Source organism: Hemitrygon akajei, chromosome 17 (assembly GCF_048418815.1).
Source record: "Hemitrygon akajei chromosome 17, sHemAka1.3, whole genome shotgun sequence".
NCBI classification, from domain to species: Eukaryota; Metazoa; Chordata; class Chondrichthyes; order Myliobatiformes; family Dasyatidae; genus Hemitrygon; species Hemitrygon akajei.
In genome coordinates, this window is record NC_133140.1 from 21,531,158 (window position 1) to 21,554,208 (window position 23,051).

A 23,051-nucleotide genomic window follows, 5' to 3' on the forward strand; every position below is an offset into this window, starting at 1 on the left:
TTACAGCTTGGCATTTAACATCTTCATCCCCTCTAAACTAATCAGTAAGCTCAAGACCTGGGCCTCAATACCTCTTTGTGCAATTGGATCTTGGATTTTCTTACTTGTGGACCTCAGTCAGTTCAGGTTAGCAAAAGCATCTCCTCCACAATCTCCATCAGCACATGGATGTGTACTTGGCACTCTATTCACTTTACACCTATGACTGTTTAGCTAAGTTCAGCTCCAACACCACATACAAGTTTGCTGATGACACCGCTGTTAATGGCTATATCAAAGGTGGTGATGAATCAGCATATAGGAGGGAGATTGAAAATTTGGCAGAGTAGTGTAATAACAACTCAATGTCAATAAGACCAAGGAACTGATAGTAAACTTCAGGAAAGAGAAACAAGAGGTTTATGAACCAGTAATCATCGGAGGATCAGAGGTGGAGGTCAGTAACTTTAAATTCCTGAGTGTCACTATCTCAGAGGACCTGTCCTGGACCCATCATACAAATATAATTGCAAAGAAAGCCCGACAATGCCTGTACATCCTCAGGAGTCTGTGGAGATTCAGCATGTCATCAAAAACCTTGGAAAACTTCTATAGATGTGTGGTGGAAAGTGTACTTACTGGCTGCATTATGGCCTGGTATGGGAATACCAGTGCCTTTGAGCGTTAAGTCCTACACGAGGTAGTGCATTTGGCCCAGTACATCATGGGTATTACCCTCCCAACTACTGAGCGCATCTACCTGAAATGTTGCTGCAGAAAAATGGCATCCATTAGAGATCCTCACCACCCAGGCCTTGCTCTTTTCTCGCTGCTGTCATCAGGTAGAAGGTACAGATGCTTCAGGACTCACACCACCAGGTTCAAGAACAGTTACTACCCCTCAACCATCAGGCCCTTGAACAAAAAGGGATAACCACTCTCATTGAGGACTCTTTTATGTTGTTATTCCATGCTCCATATTTATTGCTATTTACTTATCATCTGCATTTGCACAGTCTGTTTACAGTTCCCGATGTTTACAGTTTGTGGATCCTGTTTACAATTACTGTTTTATAGATTTGTTAAGTGTGCCCACAGACAAAGAATCTCAGGGTTGTATATGGTGACATGTATGTACTCTGTTAATAAATTTTATTTTGAACTTAGAACTTTGAATGGGATCAGTGGGTAAAGCATCCTTGGGAAATGGGGTAAGGACAGAATGAACAAATAATTAAAATCACAGATCTTAAATTCGGGCTTTAGATAATTGAACAAGAAACTTGTATTGCTAAGCATCATGAACTTGTTTCCTGGGTTGCGTGTGATTTACAGGGATTGGCAGTGGGTGAAGGGGGTATGATTTAGCAGGTCCATTAGTTTGTATTGGTGGCATTATGTAGATACCCTACAACTTGACTCCTCGTTGTAATCAGCTAATGGCTTTGTGATCCCATGGTATTTTCTTCCATTCCTACACCTGAAGACATTTCATTGTGTCTTACACTTTATTTTAATGAAGGGTCATTCTGTTCTGAGTGTCGAATTATGAATTAGTGAGATCACATTCATGAAGCTAGCCTTTCAGAGGGACTTAATTTCAAATTTGGATGGAATAGAAAGTCACTAACTTAAAAAACATTAAGGGAATGATATTCAAGAGAAATGAGTGCACAGTTTAAACTTTAAGCTTTAACTGGGCAAATTCACATTACTGAAATATTTCACAACCAAATAGACAAAACAAGGACTTTGTCCTTAACAGACTCTAAAATAACTGCATGCCAAGTTCAAAACACAGGCCAATATTCCTTATACAGCTGTTAGAGAAATGCATATTTTTTAAGGAAAGCAATATTTAATATAATAAAATATTTTGGAAATAGAATCCCTCTTTTAAAGCCAACTTCCAGACTGCAATTCACAAACTACCTCCACCCTTCACATGCATCAATCCAACCTGCTTATTGAGTAATAGGTTCAAATTCCAGGTGTGTTTTTCAATTTGTAATTAAATACTGTTGTAACAAGTTTCAAGGGCATCTTTCTTTTAATTAATCCAGTAGGATATTGGCAAATGAGTTGTGTAATCTGAACGGTCTGTCCCTTTTCAACTTAAATTCTAATCAAAAGACAAGTTAAACACACTGTGAGCAAATCCTACTTGGATATGGGCCAACCGGGAAATGTTTAATGAATATTCATCTGCTGGTGAGCCATTTCAAATGCTGTCATTTTCTTTGATCTGATTGTATATGTGAATTAGGAGCATGTTACATACCCTCTCAAGCTTTCTCTGCCATAAATTCATCAGATTGTAACCTGAATACTGCTTTCCCATCTACCCATAGTAACATTTCAATCTGTTGCTTATCAAATATATATTTACCTCTTGCTAGAAAATATTGTATTGTCCTTTGAAGAAGAGAAAATCCACTAAGTTCAATACTTGGGGGAGGGATGGGAGATTTGACATTTTTTTTACTGTTGTAAATGGGCTCCCCTTTTTTTAAAAACAGTGAAACCCTAGTTCTAGATTCTCCCACAAAAGAAGACCCTCTCCTTATCTATCTGTCATGACCCTTAGGATGTTGCTTTTCCATAAGATATAGGAGCAGAATTCAGCCATTTAGCCCATTGAGTCTGCCCTACCAATTCATTAAGGCTGATCCTATCAAGAATCTTATAAACCTCTGCCTTAAATATACATTAAAAACTTGGCTTCTGCAGCTGCCGGTGGCAGTGAATTCCACAAATTCACCACTCTCTGGCTAAAGAAATTCCTCTTCATCTCCATTGGAAAAGGACAGCCCTCTATTCTGAGGCTGTGTACTCTTGTTTTAGACTCTCCCACCATAGGAAACATTCTCTCCGCATCCACTCTTATCAAGGCCATTCACCATTCAATAATTTTTCTCATTCTTCTGAATTCTGGTAAATACAGGCCCAGAGCCATCATACACTCTTCATTTGACAACCCATTCAATCCTGAAATAATTTTCATGAACCTCCTTTGAACCCTCTCCAGTTTTAGCACATCCTTTCTAAGATGAGGGGCCCAAAACTGCTCATAATACTTCAAGTGAGTCCTCACCCATGCTTTATGAAGGCTTAACATTACACCCTCGCTTTTATATGTAGTTCTCTTGAAATCAATGCCAGCATTGTATTTGCCTTCCTCACTACGGGCTCAACCTGCAGATTAACCTTTAGGGAATCCTGCGCAAAAACTCTCAAGTCCCTTTGCACTTCACTCTTTGTATTTTTACTCCATTTAGAAATTAGTCAACCCTTTCATTTCTTCTACCAAAGTGCATGACCACACTCATCTGCCATTTCTTTACCTAGATACACTAGTAAAATTTATAAGACTACTAGACAGGTATATGGAGGAATTTAAGGTGGGGGGCTATATGGGAGGCAGGGTTTAAGGGTCGGCACAACATTGTGGGCTGAAGGGCCTGTACTGGGCTGTATTGTTCTGTGTTCATTCTCCTGATATGTCTAGGTCCTTCTGTAGCCTCTCTACTTTCTCAAAACTACTAGCTTCATATCATCTGCAAACTTTGCAACAAAGCCATCAATTCTATCATCCAAATCATTGACATAATGTAAAAAGAATTGGCCCAACACAGACCCCTGTGGAACACAGTTAGTCATTGGCAGCCAGCCAGAAAAGGCTCCCTTTACTCCCACTCTTACCTCCTGCCTATCAGCCATGCTAGAATCTTTCCTGTAATACCATGGGCTTGTAGCTTGTCAAAGGCCTTCTGAAAATCCAAGTACACAACATCAACCAATTTTCCTTTTGTCTATCCTGTTTGTTATTTCTTCAAAGAATTCCAACAGATTTGCCAGGCAAGATATTCCTTTGAGGAAACCATGCTGACTACGGCCTATTTTATCATGTGCCTCCAAGTACCCTGAGAACTCATCTTTAATAATCAAATCCAACATCTGAGGTCAAACTAATTAGCTTATAGTTTCTTTTCTTCTGCTTGCCCTTCTTGAAGAGCGGAGTGACATTTGCAATTTTCCAGTCTTCCAGAACCATTTCAAAATTGAGTGATTCTTGAAAGATCATGATTAATGCCTCCACGATCTCCTCAGTAACCTCTTTCAGAACCCTGGGATGTACAGCATCTGAGTCCAGGTGACTTATCTACCTTCAGACCTTTATTTACCAAGAACCTTTTCACTAGTTATGGTAGCCTCACACACTTCATCACCCCTGACACCTGGAACTTCTACCATACTGTTAGTGTCTGCCAGAGTGAAGACTGATGCAAAATACTTACTCAGTTCTTCTGCTATTTTTTTTGTTCCCCCATTACTACCTCTCTAGCATCGTTTTCCAGCAGTCTGATATCCACTCTCACCTCTCATTTTCACTTTATAATTGAAGAAACTTTTGGTATATTCTTTTTTTCTATTTGCTAGCTTACTTTCATATTCAGTCTTTACCATAATATTTTTAGTTGCCTTCTGTTTGTTTTTAAAAGCTTCCCAAGAATTTTTGCTGTATCTATATTAATTTTTGCTGTATTTTCTACCCTCTTTTTGGCTTTTATGTTCGCTTCCCCTGTTAGCCACAAGCCCCTGTTTGTCATCTTTCCTTTAGAATTATTCTTCCTCTTTGGGATATATCGATCCTGTGCCTTCCAAATTATTTCCAGAAATTCCAGCTATTGATGCTCTGCATCATCCCTGCCAGTGTTATTTTTCAGTCAGTTCTGGCCAACTTATCTCTCTCGTGCCTCTGTAATTCCCTTTACTCCACTGCAATACTGATCCATGTGACTTTAGTGTCGCAACTTTCAGGGTGAATTGGATTGTATTATGATCATTTGTCCCTCAGGATTCTTTTACCTCAAGGTCTCTAATCGGTTCTGGTTCATTGCACAGCACCCAGTCTAGAATAGCTGATCCCCTACTGGACTCAGCTATGAGCTGCACTTAAAAGTCATCTTGTAGGCACTCTAGAATTTTTCCCTCCTAGAGTCCAGCACCAACCTGATTTTCCCAATCTACCTGCTTATTGAAATCTCCCATGACTATTGTAACATTGCCCTTTTGGCATGTATTTTCTCTGTCCTGTTGTAATTCGTAGGCCATATCCTTACTATTGTCTGGGGGTCTGTATGCAACTCCCATCAGGGTCTTTTTACCCTTGCAGTTCCTTAGCTCTATCCACAATGATTCAATGTCTTCCTACCCTAGTCACCTCTTTCTAATGATCTTACTTAAACTTTTACCAACAGAGCACTGCATTAAGAAGTTGGAGGTGGAACTAGATGAACTCCGGAGGCTGAAGGGGTGCTAGCTAAGACATACAGAGGTGTAGTTACACTCAAGGTGCAGGACACAGGAAACTGGGTGACAGTCAGGAAAGGAAAAGGGGTTAAGGAGCTAGCGCAGAGTAACCCTGTAAGCTCTTGCTTGCCTTTTCAATACAATGTGTATCCTTGGACATTAAGCTCCCAACTATAATCTTCTTTTAGGCATGACTCTGTGATGCCTACATCTGCAATACGCTGCAAGTTCGTCTACCTTATTCCATATACTGCATGTATTCAGATACACCTTCAGTCCTGTATTCACCCTTTTCAATTTTGTCCGCCTTTTACGTTGCAACTCATCCTGTTAACTGCAGTTTTTGCCCTATCGACAACCTCTCCTCATGCCTCTGTTTGTCAACCAGCTACCTCATCTTCAGAACTATTACCTACCTTTTCCACGATACATCTTGCATTGAAGTACATACAGCTCAGTACACTAGTCATACCATGCTCAATCTTTTGAATCCTAACTTTGAGGTCTACCAACATCTGCCTCCATAACCTGTTCCCATCCCCCTGCAACTCTAGTGTAAACCTCACTGTGCAGCATTAACAAACCTTCCCGCTATGATATTAGGTCCCCACCAGTTCAGGTGCAATCTGTCCCTTCTTTACAGGTCCCACTTTCCCAATGATCCAAAACTCCCAATGCAGAACCTTGTCACTCGTACTACCCATCTCATTGGTACCTATATGCACCATGACTTCTGGCTGTTCACCATCCCACTTAAGAATGCTGAAGACTTGATCTGAGATATCCCAGACCCTGGCACCTGGAAGGCAACATACCATCCGGGAATCTTGTTCTCGCTCACAGAACCTCCTGTCTGACCCCCTAACTAACAACTCCTCTATCACTACAGTGATCCTCTTCTCCCCCTTCCCTTCAGTGCCCAAGACCCAACTACTGAGACTTTCTTCTGTTAGGTTATTTTCTACCCCTCCCCTGACTGTATCCAAAGTGTCAGTTGTTGAGGGGATGACCACAGGGTTACTCTGCGCTAGCTCCTTAACCCCTTTTCCTTTCCTGACTGTCACCCAGTCTCCTGTGTCCTGCACCTTGTGTGTAACTACACCTCTGTATGTCTTAGCTAGCACCCCTTCAGCCTCCGGAGTTCATCTAGTTCCACCTCCAACTTCTTAATGCAGTTTGTTAGAAGCTGCAGCTGGATGCAGTTCTCACAGCTGTAGTCATCACTGGAGGTCTCCCTGATTTTCCATATCCCATAAGAGGTGCATACCACTATCCTGCCTGGCATCTCTACTGTCCTAGCTGTGCAGATATAAAGAAGAAACTTGAGATTTTCTTTCCTTTGCTTTCTTTAACTGAGCTAAAGCCTCAAGATCACTACCCGGGTGACTGTGTCGACCCAGATGATGGCTGCTGCATTTGTCCCTGCCTTTGCTTTTGCTAATTAATCCTAAGCGCTGATTGTTTGCTGGTCAAAGCTCTTTTCACTGTAGCCACCCACTGCTGCCTTTTATCCTGGGGCAGTAGACCTGATTGAAGTCCTCTCTCAAAACTTTCAATGTCTGATTGGCCGCTGGTCAAAGCTCCTCTCATTCTTTGAAATTGCATCTGATGCATGTCACACTTTCACAGTCTTTCTTCGGAAAGCAACCATCCCCATTCTGTGTAAAACTCCTTTGTAGCCTGCTTCCTAAACTTTAATCATGAGTGGTTGTTCTGGCTTGCTCTTGCACAGTACTTGTTTGTACTTCAATTAAGTACACGTTTGTAGATCAATACTGTCTTGTAATGTAAATGAAGCATAAACTTAATTTCTTCAATTCATCAAGCAAGAAATAGCTTCTTTTATATAGATATTACAAGTAATACAAGCCTTTTCCAAGTCATTCACCAGGAAACCAAATCCTTCTGCATCCTCTTGCCTTTCACATTGGTATTTTCTCTTGTCAAAATAGAAAGCTTCACAATTCCCCACATTGCATTCTATTTCCCTGATCTTTACCTATACAGTCCACTTACCAATTTGTCTTGGAAACTTGCTTGTATGTGCTTCTCAATCCCTGTCCTATCTATTTGTGTCATCAGCAGATTTAGTAATCATGCATTTGATGCTTTCATCCAAATCATTTTTAGAAATAGTTGAAGCTCAGCAAAGGTGCTTGTTTGTCAGATGCCATTAACACATTTTAAAATAAATTGAATGTACCGGTACTTCTATATCCTCTTCTCCTACTCTGATGTTTTTGAAATACATTTGGCTCACAATTTAACAGGAAAATCATGACTACATTGATTTGCTATTCACTAATCAATTGAATTTTATTGCTCCTCCTGTCCTCACTTGTTAATTTTATTCATTATCAGATGTCCTCTAAACTTCAGTCCACGTGACTTTCTACATTCTGTACCTTGCAATCATTAAGAACAGTGCAATGTTGTGGTTCATTTAATTCTCACTCTTTCACCTACAAAATGTAGAAATTAACAGCATCTTGTGCCAACCTCCAACATCATGAATGGTTGTCCTGGCTTGCTCTTGCACAGTAATTGTTTGTACTTGTTCAAGAGAGCTTGGAAAGATTCTTCACATGATGTTTAACAAATGGAATGTATTTCAGTTAGGGTAAGCAAAACAATGTCTTCTGAATTGTTGTCATAACAATATCTTTTGAACTGTGTCATAGTTGTTTCTGGTAGATTTTTCTCTTGGAGTACTGGAGGGGGCAGTTGAGTGGTTGTGTGGAAGTTTGCTTCAAGATTGATGTCATGTGTTGCTGTCCTCCAGCAAATAGCTTGCATGATCAAAGTAACAGCTGGATGGTTTGGGTCATCCTTTGTCTATGGAAGAATCTCAAGAGTAGGAAGATAAATGGATGGGAAATTAAAAAGGAAATCTAGTGGTGACTCCAGTGTCTAGGTAATTTGGTTGTCTTTAATTTTGAAGCATCCATCAACTCTATAAACAAAGTTGTGCACGGATAGATGGGTTTACATCCTTTTCCGACAGCCCTAGGGTATCCTAGTAGCAGGGGGATCTAATGATTTTGATGTGCATGCTTTTTAATATGCCTTACTAGCTGCCACTTAGATTTACAAAGTGTGTATGTTTGTTGTGGCTGTAAAAGGAAGATTTTTAAGAACTCATTAACTTGCCTGACTTTGGAGTTTCAATTTTCAAGAGTTTATTTTATTATTTGTTAAAATCCCATAATCTCTTCAGCAGGTGAGGACTTTACAAATTTCTACAAAGAACAATGAATAACAGTGGAGAAACTGAAAATGGGGATTTTACTTAATATTAAAGCACGATATTGGAAGAACTCAAAATGGTACTTCAGCTAGCATAGGCAAAGCAATGTCTTTGAAGTTTTTGTCATAGTTGGTAGATTGTTTTCTTAGGAGATACCTCAGTGGTTGTATGGAAGATTTAGAATTTAAAAACTCAGTTGATGCTTCAGGTTAGTCTTTGTCAGGACATTATTTTTGAGTTTTGGGGTAAAACTCTGGATCCTTTTAACATTTCATGGCAATGGCTCGGAGATTAGCATGGAATGGCATCCAATTTTGTGTGTTACTCAAGATTTCCAACATCTGCAAAATCTCTTGTGTTTACAATTTGCCATTGAAATATTTTGTCACCGTAGGGCCATTTCAAGATGTGCTGCTTGCTGTTTGATTGGGTTACAGCACTGTTGCTAGTTCTACAGGGATTTATAACAAATAGGGTAAAAGGAGTTGGTGGGACGTTGAGTGCACAGGAGTCTGAATTAGAAATATCTAGTATGTTAGAAATGTAGTCCTGAAGTTTTATTAAGGAATCTGATTTTATTATACAGGTGTCTTATACCTCCTGGTTCCTGGATGCCTTTAATTATGCAATTTTGAAGAAGATAGATGTTCTGAACCTCAGCATAGGAGGACCAGACTTCATGGATCATCCTTTTGTTGATAAGGTATGTTTTGAAATTAAATTTGGTTTATTATAGCATGTACAGAGGTACATTAAGAACACTTGCCTTGCATATTGCTGATACAGATATATTCATTACACAGTGCATTGAAGTAGTACAAGTTAAAGCAGTAACAAAATGCAGAATAAAGTGTAACAGCTACAGAGTGCAGTGCAAGATTATAATGAGGTGGATTGTGAGTTCTAGGGAACCATTCAATAGCCTTATAATGAGGTAGAAGTTTAATTCCCAGATACAAAACTTCTCCACAAATTGCCGTGAAGGGGTGGAGATTTGATGGTTAGGAATTTTCAATTTATTGAATGAAGTACCCTTCTCTATTTTCTTTTTTTGATATTACTCTTAGGTGGAAACTTAAAAGTTGTCAGCTTGGTTCCATAAGAAGCAGTTTTTCATTGACATTTGGTGGCAGTCTGCAAATCTACCAAGTGCATAGTTCCCATTTTAAACTGTTGCTTAATTTATTTTTTTAAATGTTATTCTTACAAAATATTGTGATTTGTATTTCAAGATCTTTCATGAATATTTTAATACAGACTTCAAAATGCCATTTTTTCATGGAGCCAGCAATTAAATTTGTTCTCCAGGGATGGGTTATCATGAGTGTATTGTGTCATTGCTGATAAGGGGCACACGGGACTTCATGATTTGGATGGTGAAGAACTGAGGTGCATGAAACAATTGAGGAGCTGGCATTGAAAAGTTGAGGCCAGCATGGATCTGCTTTGATCCTGATGAATTCTGGGGCAGAACCTGTTGACTTAGTCTTCCTATTTTTTTTTTGATGTACCTCGTCAGATAGGCATTAGCCCAGTATTAAAACCCTCTATTTCTCTTGAGGAATCTGTTGAGATGTTAAACTAGTGCCATAATCTGTGTTTTCACAGATGTGAGTGTTGCAGTAAATAATCCAATTTTACATTTATGTAAATGTGGCGAGTCATAAAAAGCATGTTTTAGTGCAGTTTAATAAAGATTTGCGGTGGACCTATTTTAACCTTTTGTTTTGCATTCAGTAAGATGTCATTCAGTAGATTTATGATCATCAGACTGTGCAGTAAGCAAAAAATTAGCAGGATGGATAGCCAGCTCACCACATGACATCTTTGCATATAAGCTTTGCTATTCAGACTTTTGAGCATTGTTGTCCCTCAAGGATGTGCGGTGAGAGTTCTGTGATCACAATTTGCATGAATGATCTGCAGTTTCTAATTTGTGGAGCTTAATATTGCAGTTGGTATACGTAAGGAAAGCAAAATATTACGGTAACAAATTTGGATCATCTTTACATTTGGGAAACTTGCTTCAATGTAATTAAGTCTGGTTTCACATTTTGGTGTGAATACTAAGGGTCATGTGAAAATAAAAATATAAGGATTATAGGAATACAAACATTGCTAAACACCACACACAATGCTGGAGGAACTCAGCAGGCCATGCAGCATCAATGGAAAGGAATAAACAGTCAATATTTTGGACCAAGACCCTTCTTCAAGTCTGTCAAGGAAGGAAAAAGATGCTAGAAGTAAAACCTGGGAGCAGGGGAAGGAGGACTAGCTAGAAAAGTGATGGGTGAAACCAGGTAGGTGAAAGGTTAAAGGGCTGGAGAAGAGGGAATCAGATGGGAGAGGAGAGTTGACTAGGGTGAAAGGGAAGAAGGAGGGCCACCAGGAGGAGGTGATATGTATGTGAGGAGAAGAGGTAAGAGGCCACGGAAGAGAATACATTATCAGAAGGAGAAATCGATATTTGTCCCGTCAGGTTGGAGGCTACCTAGATGGAATAAGAGGTGTTGCTCCTCCACCCTGAGAGTGGCACCACATTATAACCAATCTCATTACATATTGCTAATTTCTTTTATTGAGGTTAATAAGGTCTTTTTAAGAGATAGCAAAGCCATCCATGGTATCATTTTGTCAAAACAACTATGAATTGTTTTTAGAAGGATGGAATTTGCAGAACAACAATGTATTTAGTCTTGAATAAAAGTGCCCAGCATTGGCTGCTGCCTCTGGAAAAGCATACAAGGGCACTAGGAAATTTGTTTAAGATATTTTGTTCAAGAATTGTTGCATCTTGTAGTTGTGTTACTGAAAATTCACTTTTGTAAGGGTCGTAAATTGTGCATGCACAAGAGAAAAGGCAGACGGAAACCTACTGAAGGCAATTAAGGGTGTCGAGTATTCTTGAGGAAACTTCTCTCTTCAGAATATGATCGTAGTGGATGAGGCAATGATATAGATGCACATGAGACCGAGGTAATGGAGGCTTATGTTGAGCAGAGCTACATAAGGAATGGTCCTATAATGTTCAAGTGGAGGTAGCAGGGTCTCAGTGGACAATTGTTTGTGCTGTATATTTCATTTTGCAGATGGGTGATTAGTTCATTGTATCTGACTTAAGTAAATTTTACTTCATAAATATTTTCTATAGTTACAGAAAATGCACTAGATTAACAGTGGTACAGTATTCTTATTTGATGATGCATCTTGTTGGAGAAATGTGCTGGGACTCTTCATCGTGGTTTATCTTGTTCTATATTCTGGTGCTGAAAGCAATTATTCCTTGGTAGTGCTAAGTTGAAAAAGCCTGAAGGCTTGTTGGCATAGACATGCTTAGCCTACGCCCTGGTATTGAAATTAACCATGGCATCACTATTACAAAGATACCTGACCTATATTAAATTTACTGCTCTGATGTTATTCATCTTAAAAAGATAAAAAAATACTTGTTTTGCTCTTCTTCATCTGTCACCAATAATATTTGTATTATTAAATTAAGAAATTATATTTCTAGCTAATGTGTGGTTTGTTATTTAACATTTTGTATTGTTACATTTTGGTTAATTTGAAGGTACAGTGGAGGTAAGTTGCTGTTTCTAACTTAAAGCAAACCTAAAATGATTATATACTGAATGAAATTACTGTGATAATGTTCCTCTTTGTGAGGTTGCAGGTTGGAGGGGAAGGAAGTGAGGTGGGAGATAAAGAGATAAGTTTGGTTTTAATTTCATGGTGTTTTTTACCCCCTTTAGGTTTGGGAGCTGACTGCTAATAAAGTGATCATGGTCTCTGCAATTGGTAATGATGGGCCTCTTTATGGGTGAGTTTGCTGTAATTGATCTTGGTTATGAAATTCGAAGTTCGAGGCTTGGTTACAGCACTGACAAAGCTAATTGTGCTTTCGTGTCTAGCTGTAGGATTCTGGGGAAAAGTAGTGTTTCTGTTTGCAGCCAATAAAGACTAGTTTTTTATTATTACCTGCAGTTGCTATGGGTCAATAGATAAATCAAGGTTAGAGTTAAGAAGTTGGATGAATTTGAGCTGCATTTCACACCTACTTGTAGACTAGTGGTCACCAGCCTTTTTAAGCCCAAGATTCCCTACCTCGGCCTTAGTGAAAGGCAAGATAGAGGTACTAAATTGGTTAGTCACAGGCATGCACACCGGGCAGAAAAGACCGAAAGTAAAACCCCGCAACCTGGATGTAGAAATAATGTATGTACACTCTGTAGTTTCACTTAATAGAATCGGGAAGATTAAGCCAAAACCGATTTGCAGGAAAAAAAATCGGTATGTACACGCATGCACGCACACATGCCCACGCAGGGCTTCATGGTAGTCTTTCTCGGGGTAAACACAAGTGTCCCGTATTTGACTGCTTCTTTTGTCCCTTATTTGGGAGTGAGAAATTTGACTCATAACTACAGACAGCCAGTTTGAGGCAGTCTGTGAGGTGTCTGTCAGTAAGACAGCTCCTGTACTTAGATTTCATAATTTTCATCTGTTGCAGCACAGCGCCCTCGCAAACCTCCTGACAGACTGAGTATTTGAATGGACTGTTTACTGTGTTAGACTGAATGTTGAATCTGTCACGTTTTTCAGGTGTTTTCTATTGGTAAACTGTTACTGAGACACTAGTATAAGTTTCAGAGGTACGCAAGATAATGACACCATTGTTTTTTGTTTCCCAGTCATTTACATTTGGGGAATGTTGGAATTTAAAGGGGGAGAAGTGTTCTAACGTGAGCATTATAAAGATAAGTTAATACAAATTAGGATAATGATAATATAGCAATTCCCCCCGCTACAGAAGCTGTTTGTAAGAGAGGTTGCTTCCAGGTTGTGGGGTTTTACTTCCGGTCTTTTCTACCACGGTGCGTGGCGGGGGAGCTACACACATGCGCACTGGGCAGGAAGAACGGAACTAAAACCCTGCAACCCGGAAACAATCTCTCAACAGTATTTGTGTATTTATTATTCATTTTTTGCGGGATCTACTGGGAAAGTTTCAAAGATCGACCAGTCGATTGCGATCAATGGGTTAGTGACCAGTATTTTAGACCATTGTCCAAACTTGTTAATGACAAATATTAATGACTGTTAACTTTATAATTGACAGTCCACAAAACATCTTCGTTTTCTGCTGCTAAGTGCTGGATGGAAACACTAAGCATCTGAGGCTACATCCACACTAGACTGGATGATTTTGAAAACGCCGGTTTCACGTAAAAATGATAGGCGTCCACACTATGTGTTTTTGAAAATATCTCTATCCACACTGTAACGGAGATTACGGCGAATCTCTTCCTCCTACGCATGTCCAGGACACATCTACTGAAAACAAGCGACATGTTTGGTGTCGAATCTCACCGTAAAAGTGCGCGTTTGTGTAGTTACAGACTAGAGAAACTTAAAACGATGGACAGCTGTTGGCTTTCGCGCAGGAGAACTTAAAACTAAAAAAAAACAAATACTGGAGCGTATGGCGACAACTGACAGGGAGTTCACGAACAGATGGACCCAGCTGATGACGAACATTGAAAAACTGACTAACTCTGTTGTATTCATAAAGCTTCTTGTTAAATGTATAAAACATGTCTGCATCAGTGTTATCTTGTACTAACTCTTCCGACTTCAGTCTCGTTGCTGTCTGCTCTGAAATTGTTAGGTTGCGTTCAAGAAAACTGAAATAGCGCGCTGCCGTCTGATAGCGTTTTCAGAAGTCTCTGGTTACCCCGTCCACACTGATCTGCCCAAACAATGTTTTCAAAAATATCCAGCCTGGAAAGCGTTTATGAAAAGCTCCAGTTTCGGGGGATGAAAACGCCGTTTTAGTGTGGACAGAGTGTAAAAACGAAGAGAAAAAGCTTCGGTTACGGATTTATCTGGTGTAGTGTGGATGTAGCCTGAAATATAATAACTGCACTGAGTTTCATTGTGTGCTGTAACTAGAATGCAAGTTATTTTTTATGAAAATAGTCTCACTCACTTAAACCATCAACTTTGCATTTGTAATACATTCGGCAGTAGAGCCATAACAGGAAGCAGAATGCTGAGGCCAGTTTGATCAGCTATTACACTTGAACTGCAGTGCAGAAAGGGTTGGTTGAGCCACTGTCCACGCCAGTTGCATAAAACTACTTTGAATAATCTCAAATTGACCATGCAAGGCCAATTTCTCCTTCCAGTAATTTTTTTCCCCTCCCTCTTCCCTCTTCTTGTATTCCATACTCTGGCCTCTGTCCTCTTAGCTCTTCTCCTCACCTACCTATTACCTCCCCCTGGTGTACCTCTTCCTTCCCTTTATCCCATAGTCCACCCTTCTCTCCTATCATATTTCTTCTTCAACCTTTTACCTTTACTACCTACCTGAGTTCACCAATCCTATAGCTGATCCTATTTTCCCTTGCGTCATCTTTTATTCTGACGTCTTTCCCCCTTCCTTTCTAGTACTGAAAAAGGGTCTCAGCCCAAAATGTCGAATGTTTATTCATTTTCAGAGATGCTGCCTTACCCCCTGAATTCCTCCAATATATTGTGTGTTGGTTTGAATAATCTTGCCTTTCAGTAATATTCCCTTATCCCACCAGTTTGGTCTCCCAAGTAGATATCAAAATAGTTTTGAAAACATGAGTGTTTTTGCCTGTATATATTGTAAATGAATTCTAAACCCCTACTACAACTGACCTGAAATTATTTTTCCTCTGCTAATTATTCACCGATTATGCCCATGTGTTTTTCCTTTCCCCACCAACCCAACTATTTTTTCAAGTGTCTCAATTTTTTAAATCAATTGATTGCATTAATAGTAGTTTTCAGGATTATGCTTCTGGACTTAAAAATGCTTCTTTCTAAAGAATAGTTAAAACCTGAGCAATTTTGTTTTTCAGGGAGGAGTTGCTATTCGACTTGTCTTCAGGTTAATTATAAATGTCCAAATGTAATTTGTGGATTATTTTCAGAAATTCTTTGATTTGATATTTATTTGTGGGATGGAAACAGTACCTTACTGGGAAAGTACACTGAACTGTTTCCATGCTCATTCCATTCCCTTTATTAGAGAATGCGGTTTCAGTTACATGGATCTTGCTCTCTGGAATCCTGAATCCTTAATCCTTTTACTGACTGCATCTGAATGAACCTTTCTTATAAATATTGGGAGATGCCACTCAAAAATAAACCTATATTGCAAGTCTTAAATTATTTAAAATTTATTGATTTACTTACAAACCCCATTTCCAGAAAAGTTGGGATATTTTCCAAAATGCAGTAAAAACAAAAATCTGAGATATGTTAATTCACATGAACCTTTATTTGACTGACAAAAGTACAAAGAAAAGATTTTCAATAGTTTTACTGACCAACTTAATTGTATTTTGTAAATATGCACAAATTTAGAATTTGATGGCTGCAACACTCTCAACAAAAGTTGGGACAGAGTTAAAATAAGGTTGAAAAGTGCGCAGCATATTCAAGTAACACCGGTTTGGAAGACTCCACATTAAGCAGGCTAATTGGTAGCAAGTAAGGTATCATGACTGGGTATAAAAGTAGCATCCATCAAAGGCTCAGTCTTTGCAAGCAAGGATGGGTCGTGGCTCACCCCTTTTGCCAAAATTCATGAGAGAATTGTTAGTCAGTTCAAAAGGAACATTTCCCAATGCAAGATTGCAGAGAATTTAGGTCTTTCAACATCTACAGTACATAATATTGTGAAAAAATTCAGAGATATCTCAGTGCGTAAAGGGCAAGGTCGGAAACCACTGTTGAACGCGCGTGATCTTCGAGCCCTGGCGGCACTGCCTAAGAAACCGTCATGCTACTGTGACTATTATAGCCACCTGGGCTTGGGAGTACTTCGGAAAACCATTGTCACTTAACACAGTCCGTTGCTGCATCCAGAAATGCAATTTGAAACTGTATTACGCAAGGAGGAAGCCATACATCAACTCTATGCAGAAATGCCGGCGAGTTCTCTGGGCCCGAGCTCATCTCAGATGGACCGAAAGACTGTGGATCAGTGTGCGGTGGTCAGAGAGTCCACATTTCAGCTAGTTTTCGGAAAAAACGGGCATTGAGTTCTCCGTGCTGAAGATGAAAACGACCATCCTGATTGTTATCAACGAAAGGTGCAAAAGCCAGCATCTGTGATGGTATGGGGGTGCATCAGTGCCCATGGCATGGGTGAGTTGCATGTATGTGAAGGTACCATTGACTCTGAGGCGTATATTAGGATTTTAGAGAGACATATGTTGCCATCAAGGCGACGTCTATTCCCGGGACGTCCATGCTTATTTCAGCAGGACAATGCCAGACCACATTCTGCACGGGCTACAACAGTGTGGCTTTGTAGACATAGAGTGCGTGTGCTTGACTGGCCTGCTGCCAGTCCAGATCTATCTCCTATTGAAAATGTATGGCGCATCACGAAGACGAGGATCAGACAACAGAGACCACAGACTGTTGAGCAGCTGAAGTCTTATATCAAGCAAGAATGGGCAAAATTTCCAATTGCAAATCTACTACAATTAGTATCCTCAGTTCCAAAATGATTAAAAAGTGTTATTAAAAGGAAAGGTGATGTAACACAATGGTAAACATGCCTCTGTCCCAACTTTTGTTGAGTGTGTTGCAGCCATCAAATTCTAAATTTGTGTATATTTACTAAATACAATTAAGTTAGTCAGTAAAACTATTGAAAATCTTTTCTTTGTACTTTTGTCAGTTAAATAAAGGTTCACGTGAATTAACATATCACAGACTTTTGTTTTTATTGCATTTTGGAAAATATCCCAACTTTTCTGGAAATGGGGTTTGTAGAATCAACTAAAATTGCACAAAACAACATCATGTCTTTCTCCTATGAGTTTGACTATTGCTCTGTGGGTGTACCTACACCTCAGGGACTGTAGTGGTTCAAGAAGGCAGCTCATCACCACCTTCTCAAAGGCAGCTAAGGATGGGCAATAAATGCTGGCATAGCTGGTAACACCCACATTCTGTAAATGAATGAGAAAAAAAAAAATTGCACTATAGTTTCTCGATTCTGAAGGCTGTGGATTCAACTTTGCTTTGGCATTTGAGTGTGGTCAGAAGTTGTTAGTTTTTAGCTGATATGCTTAAAGCTTACCTCTCCATGTTAGTATAAAAAGTTGGATTGGCAGTAATTGCAGAAGGTTGAGAGTTTTAAACTCTTGACCTGCATGAAGACTTCTGGAATGTTCATTATCATAAACATGTTTATGGCATCTTTGTGCACAAATTAGTATGTTTAGACCTGTCTATTTTGCAGTGGTAAAACTTCAGAAAACACATTATTAGTTGCCAGACATTTAAACAGAATTTAGAAAAACATGAAAGTTATTATGTTTGCTATGACTTGACACAGCTAAACGATAATCCTAGTTTATTAACTCATTCTAACCGTAATTGTTTTGACTCTAATGTTGCTTCATCTCTTCCAGTACTCTCAATAATCCTGCTGACCAGATGGATGTAATTGGTGTAGGTGGGATTGATTTTGAAGACAACATGGCTCGATTCTCCTCCAGAGGAATGACCACTTGGGTAAGTTAGCAGTGAATTGTATATCTCTTACTTGCAGATTGACCACAGGAAAGACCAACACATAAAGCTCACATGTACTTGACTTTAGCAGTATTGTATAGCAGTGGTCATTCCTTCCGTATCTTTCTGAGAACTGACCTATTTCCAGCAGGGACCTCAAGGCATTTGTCCCTTTTATACCCTCTCTGAATTCGTTGGATGGGTAATTGATTACTGTCAAGGTACCCTCCAAGGCCAATGTTACAACCATTATAGTTACAACCTTATTATAGTTCGTTCAATTGTCATTCAACCATACTGTAATAACCATGGATACCATAGAACCATAGAACATTACAGCACAGAAACAGGTCTTTTGGCCCTTCTTGGCTGTGCCAAACCATTTTTCTGCCTAGTCCCACTGACCTGCACCTGGCTCATATCCCTCCATACACCTCTCATCCATGTACCTGTCCAAGTTTTTCTTAAATGTTAAAAGTGAGCCCGCATTTACCACTTCATCTGACAGCTCATTCCACACTCCCAACACTCTGTGTGAAGAAGCCCCCCCTAATGTTCCCTTTAAACTTTTCCCCCTTCACCCTTAACCCACGTCCTTTGGTTTTTTTTCTCCCCTAGCCTCAGTGGAAAAAGCCTGCTTGCATTCACTCTATCTATACCCATCATAATTTTATATACATCTATCAAGTCTCCCCTCATTCTTCTACGCTCCAGGGAATAAAGTCCTAACCTATTCAACCTTTCTCTATAACTCAGTATCTCAAGTCCCGGCAACATCCTTGTAAACCTTCCTTGCACTCTTTCAACCTTATTACTATCCTTCCTGATGCAACCAGTCAATATACTCTCTACCACACATCTATAAAAGTTTGTGCAGGTAGAAGGGATTTGGTGCCATTAACTTAATTAGTTTGGCACAATGTGGGCAGAAGGGCTAGTTCCTGTGCTGTACTGTCCAGTAAATGAAAGAACAGTCAAGATTGCATGTGATCTTTTAACGGAACTTGTGTGTTGTTGTGTTCCCAATTGTCTTGTGTCATTGTCTCAAGATGGCAAAGCTGGTGGGCTTTTAAATGCTTTAAAGGAAATTTTGACAAGGTGCCAAGCTGCATTTTATAAGTGATGATGAATGTTGATGGTAGAGGGAGTAAATGTTTGCATAGGACGGTGGTTAGTATGTCAATCAATTGGGCTGCTTTGTCTATGGTAGTGTTGAACTTTTATGTGTTGTTAAAACTGTTTTTATGCAGATCTGTGTGTAGCATCTTGGAATGTTGATGTGCACTTTGCCGTAAACTTCTCCATTTCAGAGCATTGCAGTGTGTAACTTCAGTTCTTTGTACTTTTCAAAGCAAGTAATCTTGTACTTCTCGAGGCTGTTTTAAACCTGTACAATGTATGACTAATCTCACATTTCTAAAGTTTTATCTGTTTCATGTTTCTCCATGTTCAGTGCACGACTAAATGTGGTCTTGTATGCATATTATCTGACATCAACCACACATATACATTTAGTGTTACTTAAAAACAAGAGAGCATAAGCAGAGCAAGTCTGCTATTCAGCATACTTAAGAGTGATCAAATATCTTAATGGCATATTCCTGCTCTCTTCCACTGTCCTTGTTTTGTCTCAAGGAATATGTCTATCTCCTTAAAACTACCTTGGCCTTTATAGTTTTTATGTGAATTCCAGACTCACCATCTTCAGCTCTGAGGATGTCTACTTGCAGTCTTCAATCTCTTCCCTGTAATCTGAATCTTTGACCCCTCAGAAATCTAAACTGCATCCAGTCTGTGGGTTTGCTACAGTGTTGCTTTGGTTAATGTCATTGCCCCATAGCTCTAGACACCCAGATTTAACCTTGACCTTAGGTGCTGACTCAAGTGTCTGCACATCCTGTGTAGAATTATAAGATGTTCTGGTCTCTTCCCACCTCCCACAAATGTGCTGGTGAGTTAATTGTCCTTGGTGTAGGTAAGAGGGAAGAAATTGATGAGCATGAGAGAAAGAATAATATGCAATGATAGAGGGAAATAAGGAGATGGAGAATGGGACCACTGTGATTACCCTGCTGGGAGCTCATGGAGTTATTAAGCCAAAACAGTCTCCAGTGCCATAGAGGATAAGTAATCTTTTTACTTCAAGACACAGGTATACAGCTTTAAGTTAACGGTGCTTCCTATTTACTGTCATGCATAAAGAATACAGGGACTGTTTAAATAAGAGTAGGGGCGTTCTTTATGTTTTCTATTTGACATTTATCCCTCAACCAACAATACTAATTATGTGATCATTACGTCATTCGTGATCGCAAAACTTTGCTGTTTAGATTCATTGAGAAGTACAACACAGAAACAGGCCCTTCAACCCATCTCATCCATGCCAAAACCATTAAAACTGTCTCCTGCTATTGACCTGCACCAGGACCATAGCCCTCCATACCCCTACTATCCATGTACCTATCCAAACTTCTCTTAAACGTTGAAATCGAGCTTGCATGCACCACTTGTGCTGGTAGCTCATACCACACTCTCACAGCCCTCTCGATGAAGAAGTTCCCCTCATGTACCCCTAAGTTTCTCACCTTTCACCCTTAACCCATGACCTCTGTAGTCCCACCCACCCTCAGTGGAAAAAGCCTGCTTCTATTTACCTTATCTATACCCCTCATAATTTTGTATACTTCTGTCAATCTCCTCTTAATCTTCTGCGTTCTCAAGAATACAGCCCTAACCAATTCAATCTTTCCTTATAATTCAAGTTCTCTAGAGATGGCAATATTCCTTGTAAATTTTCTCTGCAGTTTTTCAATCTTATTTACATCTTTCCTAAAGGTAGGTGACCAAAACTGCACACATACTCCAAATTAGGCCTCACCAATATCTTGTACATAACGTCCCATCTTCTGTGTATGTGTATGGCTCACTACAATTTTGACACAGGTCCTCCCCCTTTAGCCGGATGGTTGTGTAGTGGCATCCACACCGGACTTAAAAGCAATTGGTCCTGCGTTCGAATCCAGCCAGCTCCTTGCATGCTTTCCTTCCATGCTGGGTTGAGCACTGAGCTAGCAACTCACCCTTTTAAAAAACAAACAAACAGATAAATGCTAAAGTAATGGCAAGGTTGCCGCCTGATGCACCATAAGGCACGGCGAGGAACAACAATATCTCAGGTCCTCCTCAGGTTATGGCAGTGTTCTATTCCTGTGGTGTTCATAATCTGAATAGTTTGTAAATTGGTTATGCAGTCGTAATGCAAGTTTCCACAGCAGAATATGCCTGTAGCCCCAGAGTAGCCCCCCAAATGGGCTGTTTTCCCTTACAAGTTGGGTGCTCATAATCCTTGGAGGATCTGTATAATAATTCATTGCCAGTTAATCTATTACTGGTCTCAATTGTACAATTCATTCTGAGATGATAGGTCATAAGTTCAGGTCCAACTAATAATCTGAGTATAGAAATCCAGTTTTTTCACTCCAGAGGAATATACTGAGGGGATTATGCTTTGACAATTGTGTTGCTAGAGTGAGCTATTCAAACAAGACTGTGTCCATTCTCTCAGCTGAATGTTAAAGAACCTAGCTACATAGCTATTCTTTTTATAGGGCAACATTTGCTTGGTGTTCTGTTGTGAAAATTCATTATTTATAAACAGTTTTCTAATAATCCCATTGTTGTATTAGGGGCTTTCTGTGCACAGATAGACTAGTATCTTCCTACATTAAAACAGTAAATGCACTCGTGAAAAACTTCATTGGCTGCAAAATACTTTGAAAGGGGGATATAAAAGGCTCTGATTTTGCAATTGAACTGCGCAAGAGCCTTGAGGATTTAAAAAGCACTAAAACAAATGCAGCTTTGACTTGTGTAAGGCATTTGAAGATTTCTGTTGCATGTGTATCTGCAATTCTGAATGATCTGATGCAAGTATATTTAATTGACTGTTCAACCTATTTGTAAAGAAGGTCTAATGTTTGGAAACCCATAATGAGTACCTTTTTGTTTCAATGTTGTATTTTCAGAGCCCAGCCCATAGTTAAACAGCATGTGCTTGAAATGTAAAATAAAAATACTTTGCTTATGTTAGTAAGGTGGTGAATACCAGATAAAATTATTGCTTGTACTCATTCTGCTCAGCATTGACCATTTGCTAATGTTAGTGTATGATATTCTTCCAAATTTATACACAAATTAACATTTGTGGTTATTGCATTTGAGTTCTTGCCAAATGAATGCTTGTTTTTCTTCCTATAGGAGCTTCCTGGTGGTTATGGCAGAATGAAACCAGACATTGTGACCTATGGCTCTAGCGTGCGAGGCTCTGGTATGCAAGGAGGTTGCCGTTCGCTTTCGGGCACTAGTGTGGCATCGCCAGTGGTGGCTGGTGCAGTCACTCTGCTTGCAAGGTGAGTACATCTTGATGTGATTGCAAGCAAGTGGATATTGCACAAAAAATTCCTGCTCTTTGAATGTACTGTTCTACTTGGGCTTCAGGATTCTGACACCCAATGGCAATGGCCCACACCTGAGCCTGAGTGATGGAAGCCTTAATGAAGCACTATTCTAGTCGGACTTAAATGCATGTCTACTTTACCCAAGGTGCCAAAAAGAGCAATCAGAGGGTTAGGTTTTAAGTGGCAATTAAGAATATGGGTTAAAGATTAAAAAAAACTAGTCTGGAATTTCTCTAGACTAGGACAAGCCCAGTACATATGAATAAGAGAAGCCTTGCCCCCTTTACACTTGTCAAAAATTGGACTAATGTCAGGATAAAACCGCGATAATTTAGTTTTAGACATATGAGCCCTATGTATAACCTTAAACTGCAAAAGGCAGTGGCGAGCACATAAAGAGGTTGAGTTAACTGACTTAATAATTGAATCCCAAACCGCATCAGATAAAGAAATATTTAAATCATGCTCCCAGGCAGTTTTTTATC

The 23,051-nt window shown here is 39.5% G+C and overlaps 1 protein-coding gene across 4 annotated transcripts in view; it reads left to right on the top strand.

Annotated features, from left to right (window-relative positions):
- The window catches only part of mbtps1 (membrane-bound transcription factor peptidase, site 1), a 119,715-nt gene that overhangs the window by 47,406 nt on the left and 49,258 nt on the right, over positions 1-23,051 (top strand). For all 4 annotated transcript variants that reach the window (XM_073069779.1, XM_073069783.1, XM_073069781.1 and 1 more), the window contains exons 7-10: positions 9,126-9,242; positions 12,295-12,362; positions 18,007-18,109; positions 22,367-22,518. In XM_073069779.1, the coding sequence (XP_072925880.1) occupies positions 9,126-9,242; positions 12,295-12,362; positions 18,007-18,109; positions 22,367-22,518 (440 nt within the window). The remainder of the gene's footprint in view (positions 1-9,125; positions 9,243-12,294; positions 12,363-18,006; positions 18,110-22,366; positions 22,519-23,051) is intronic.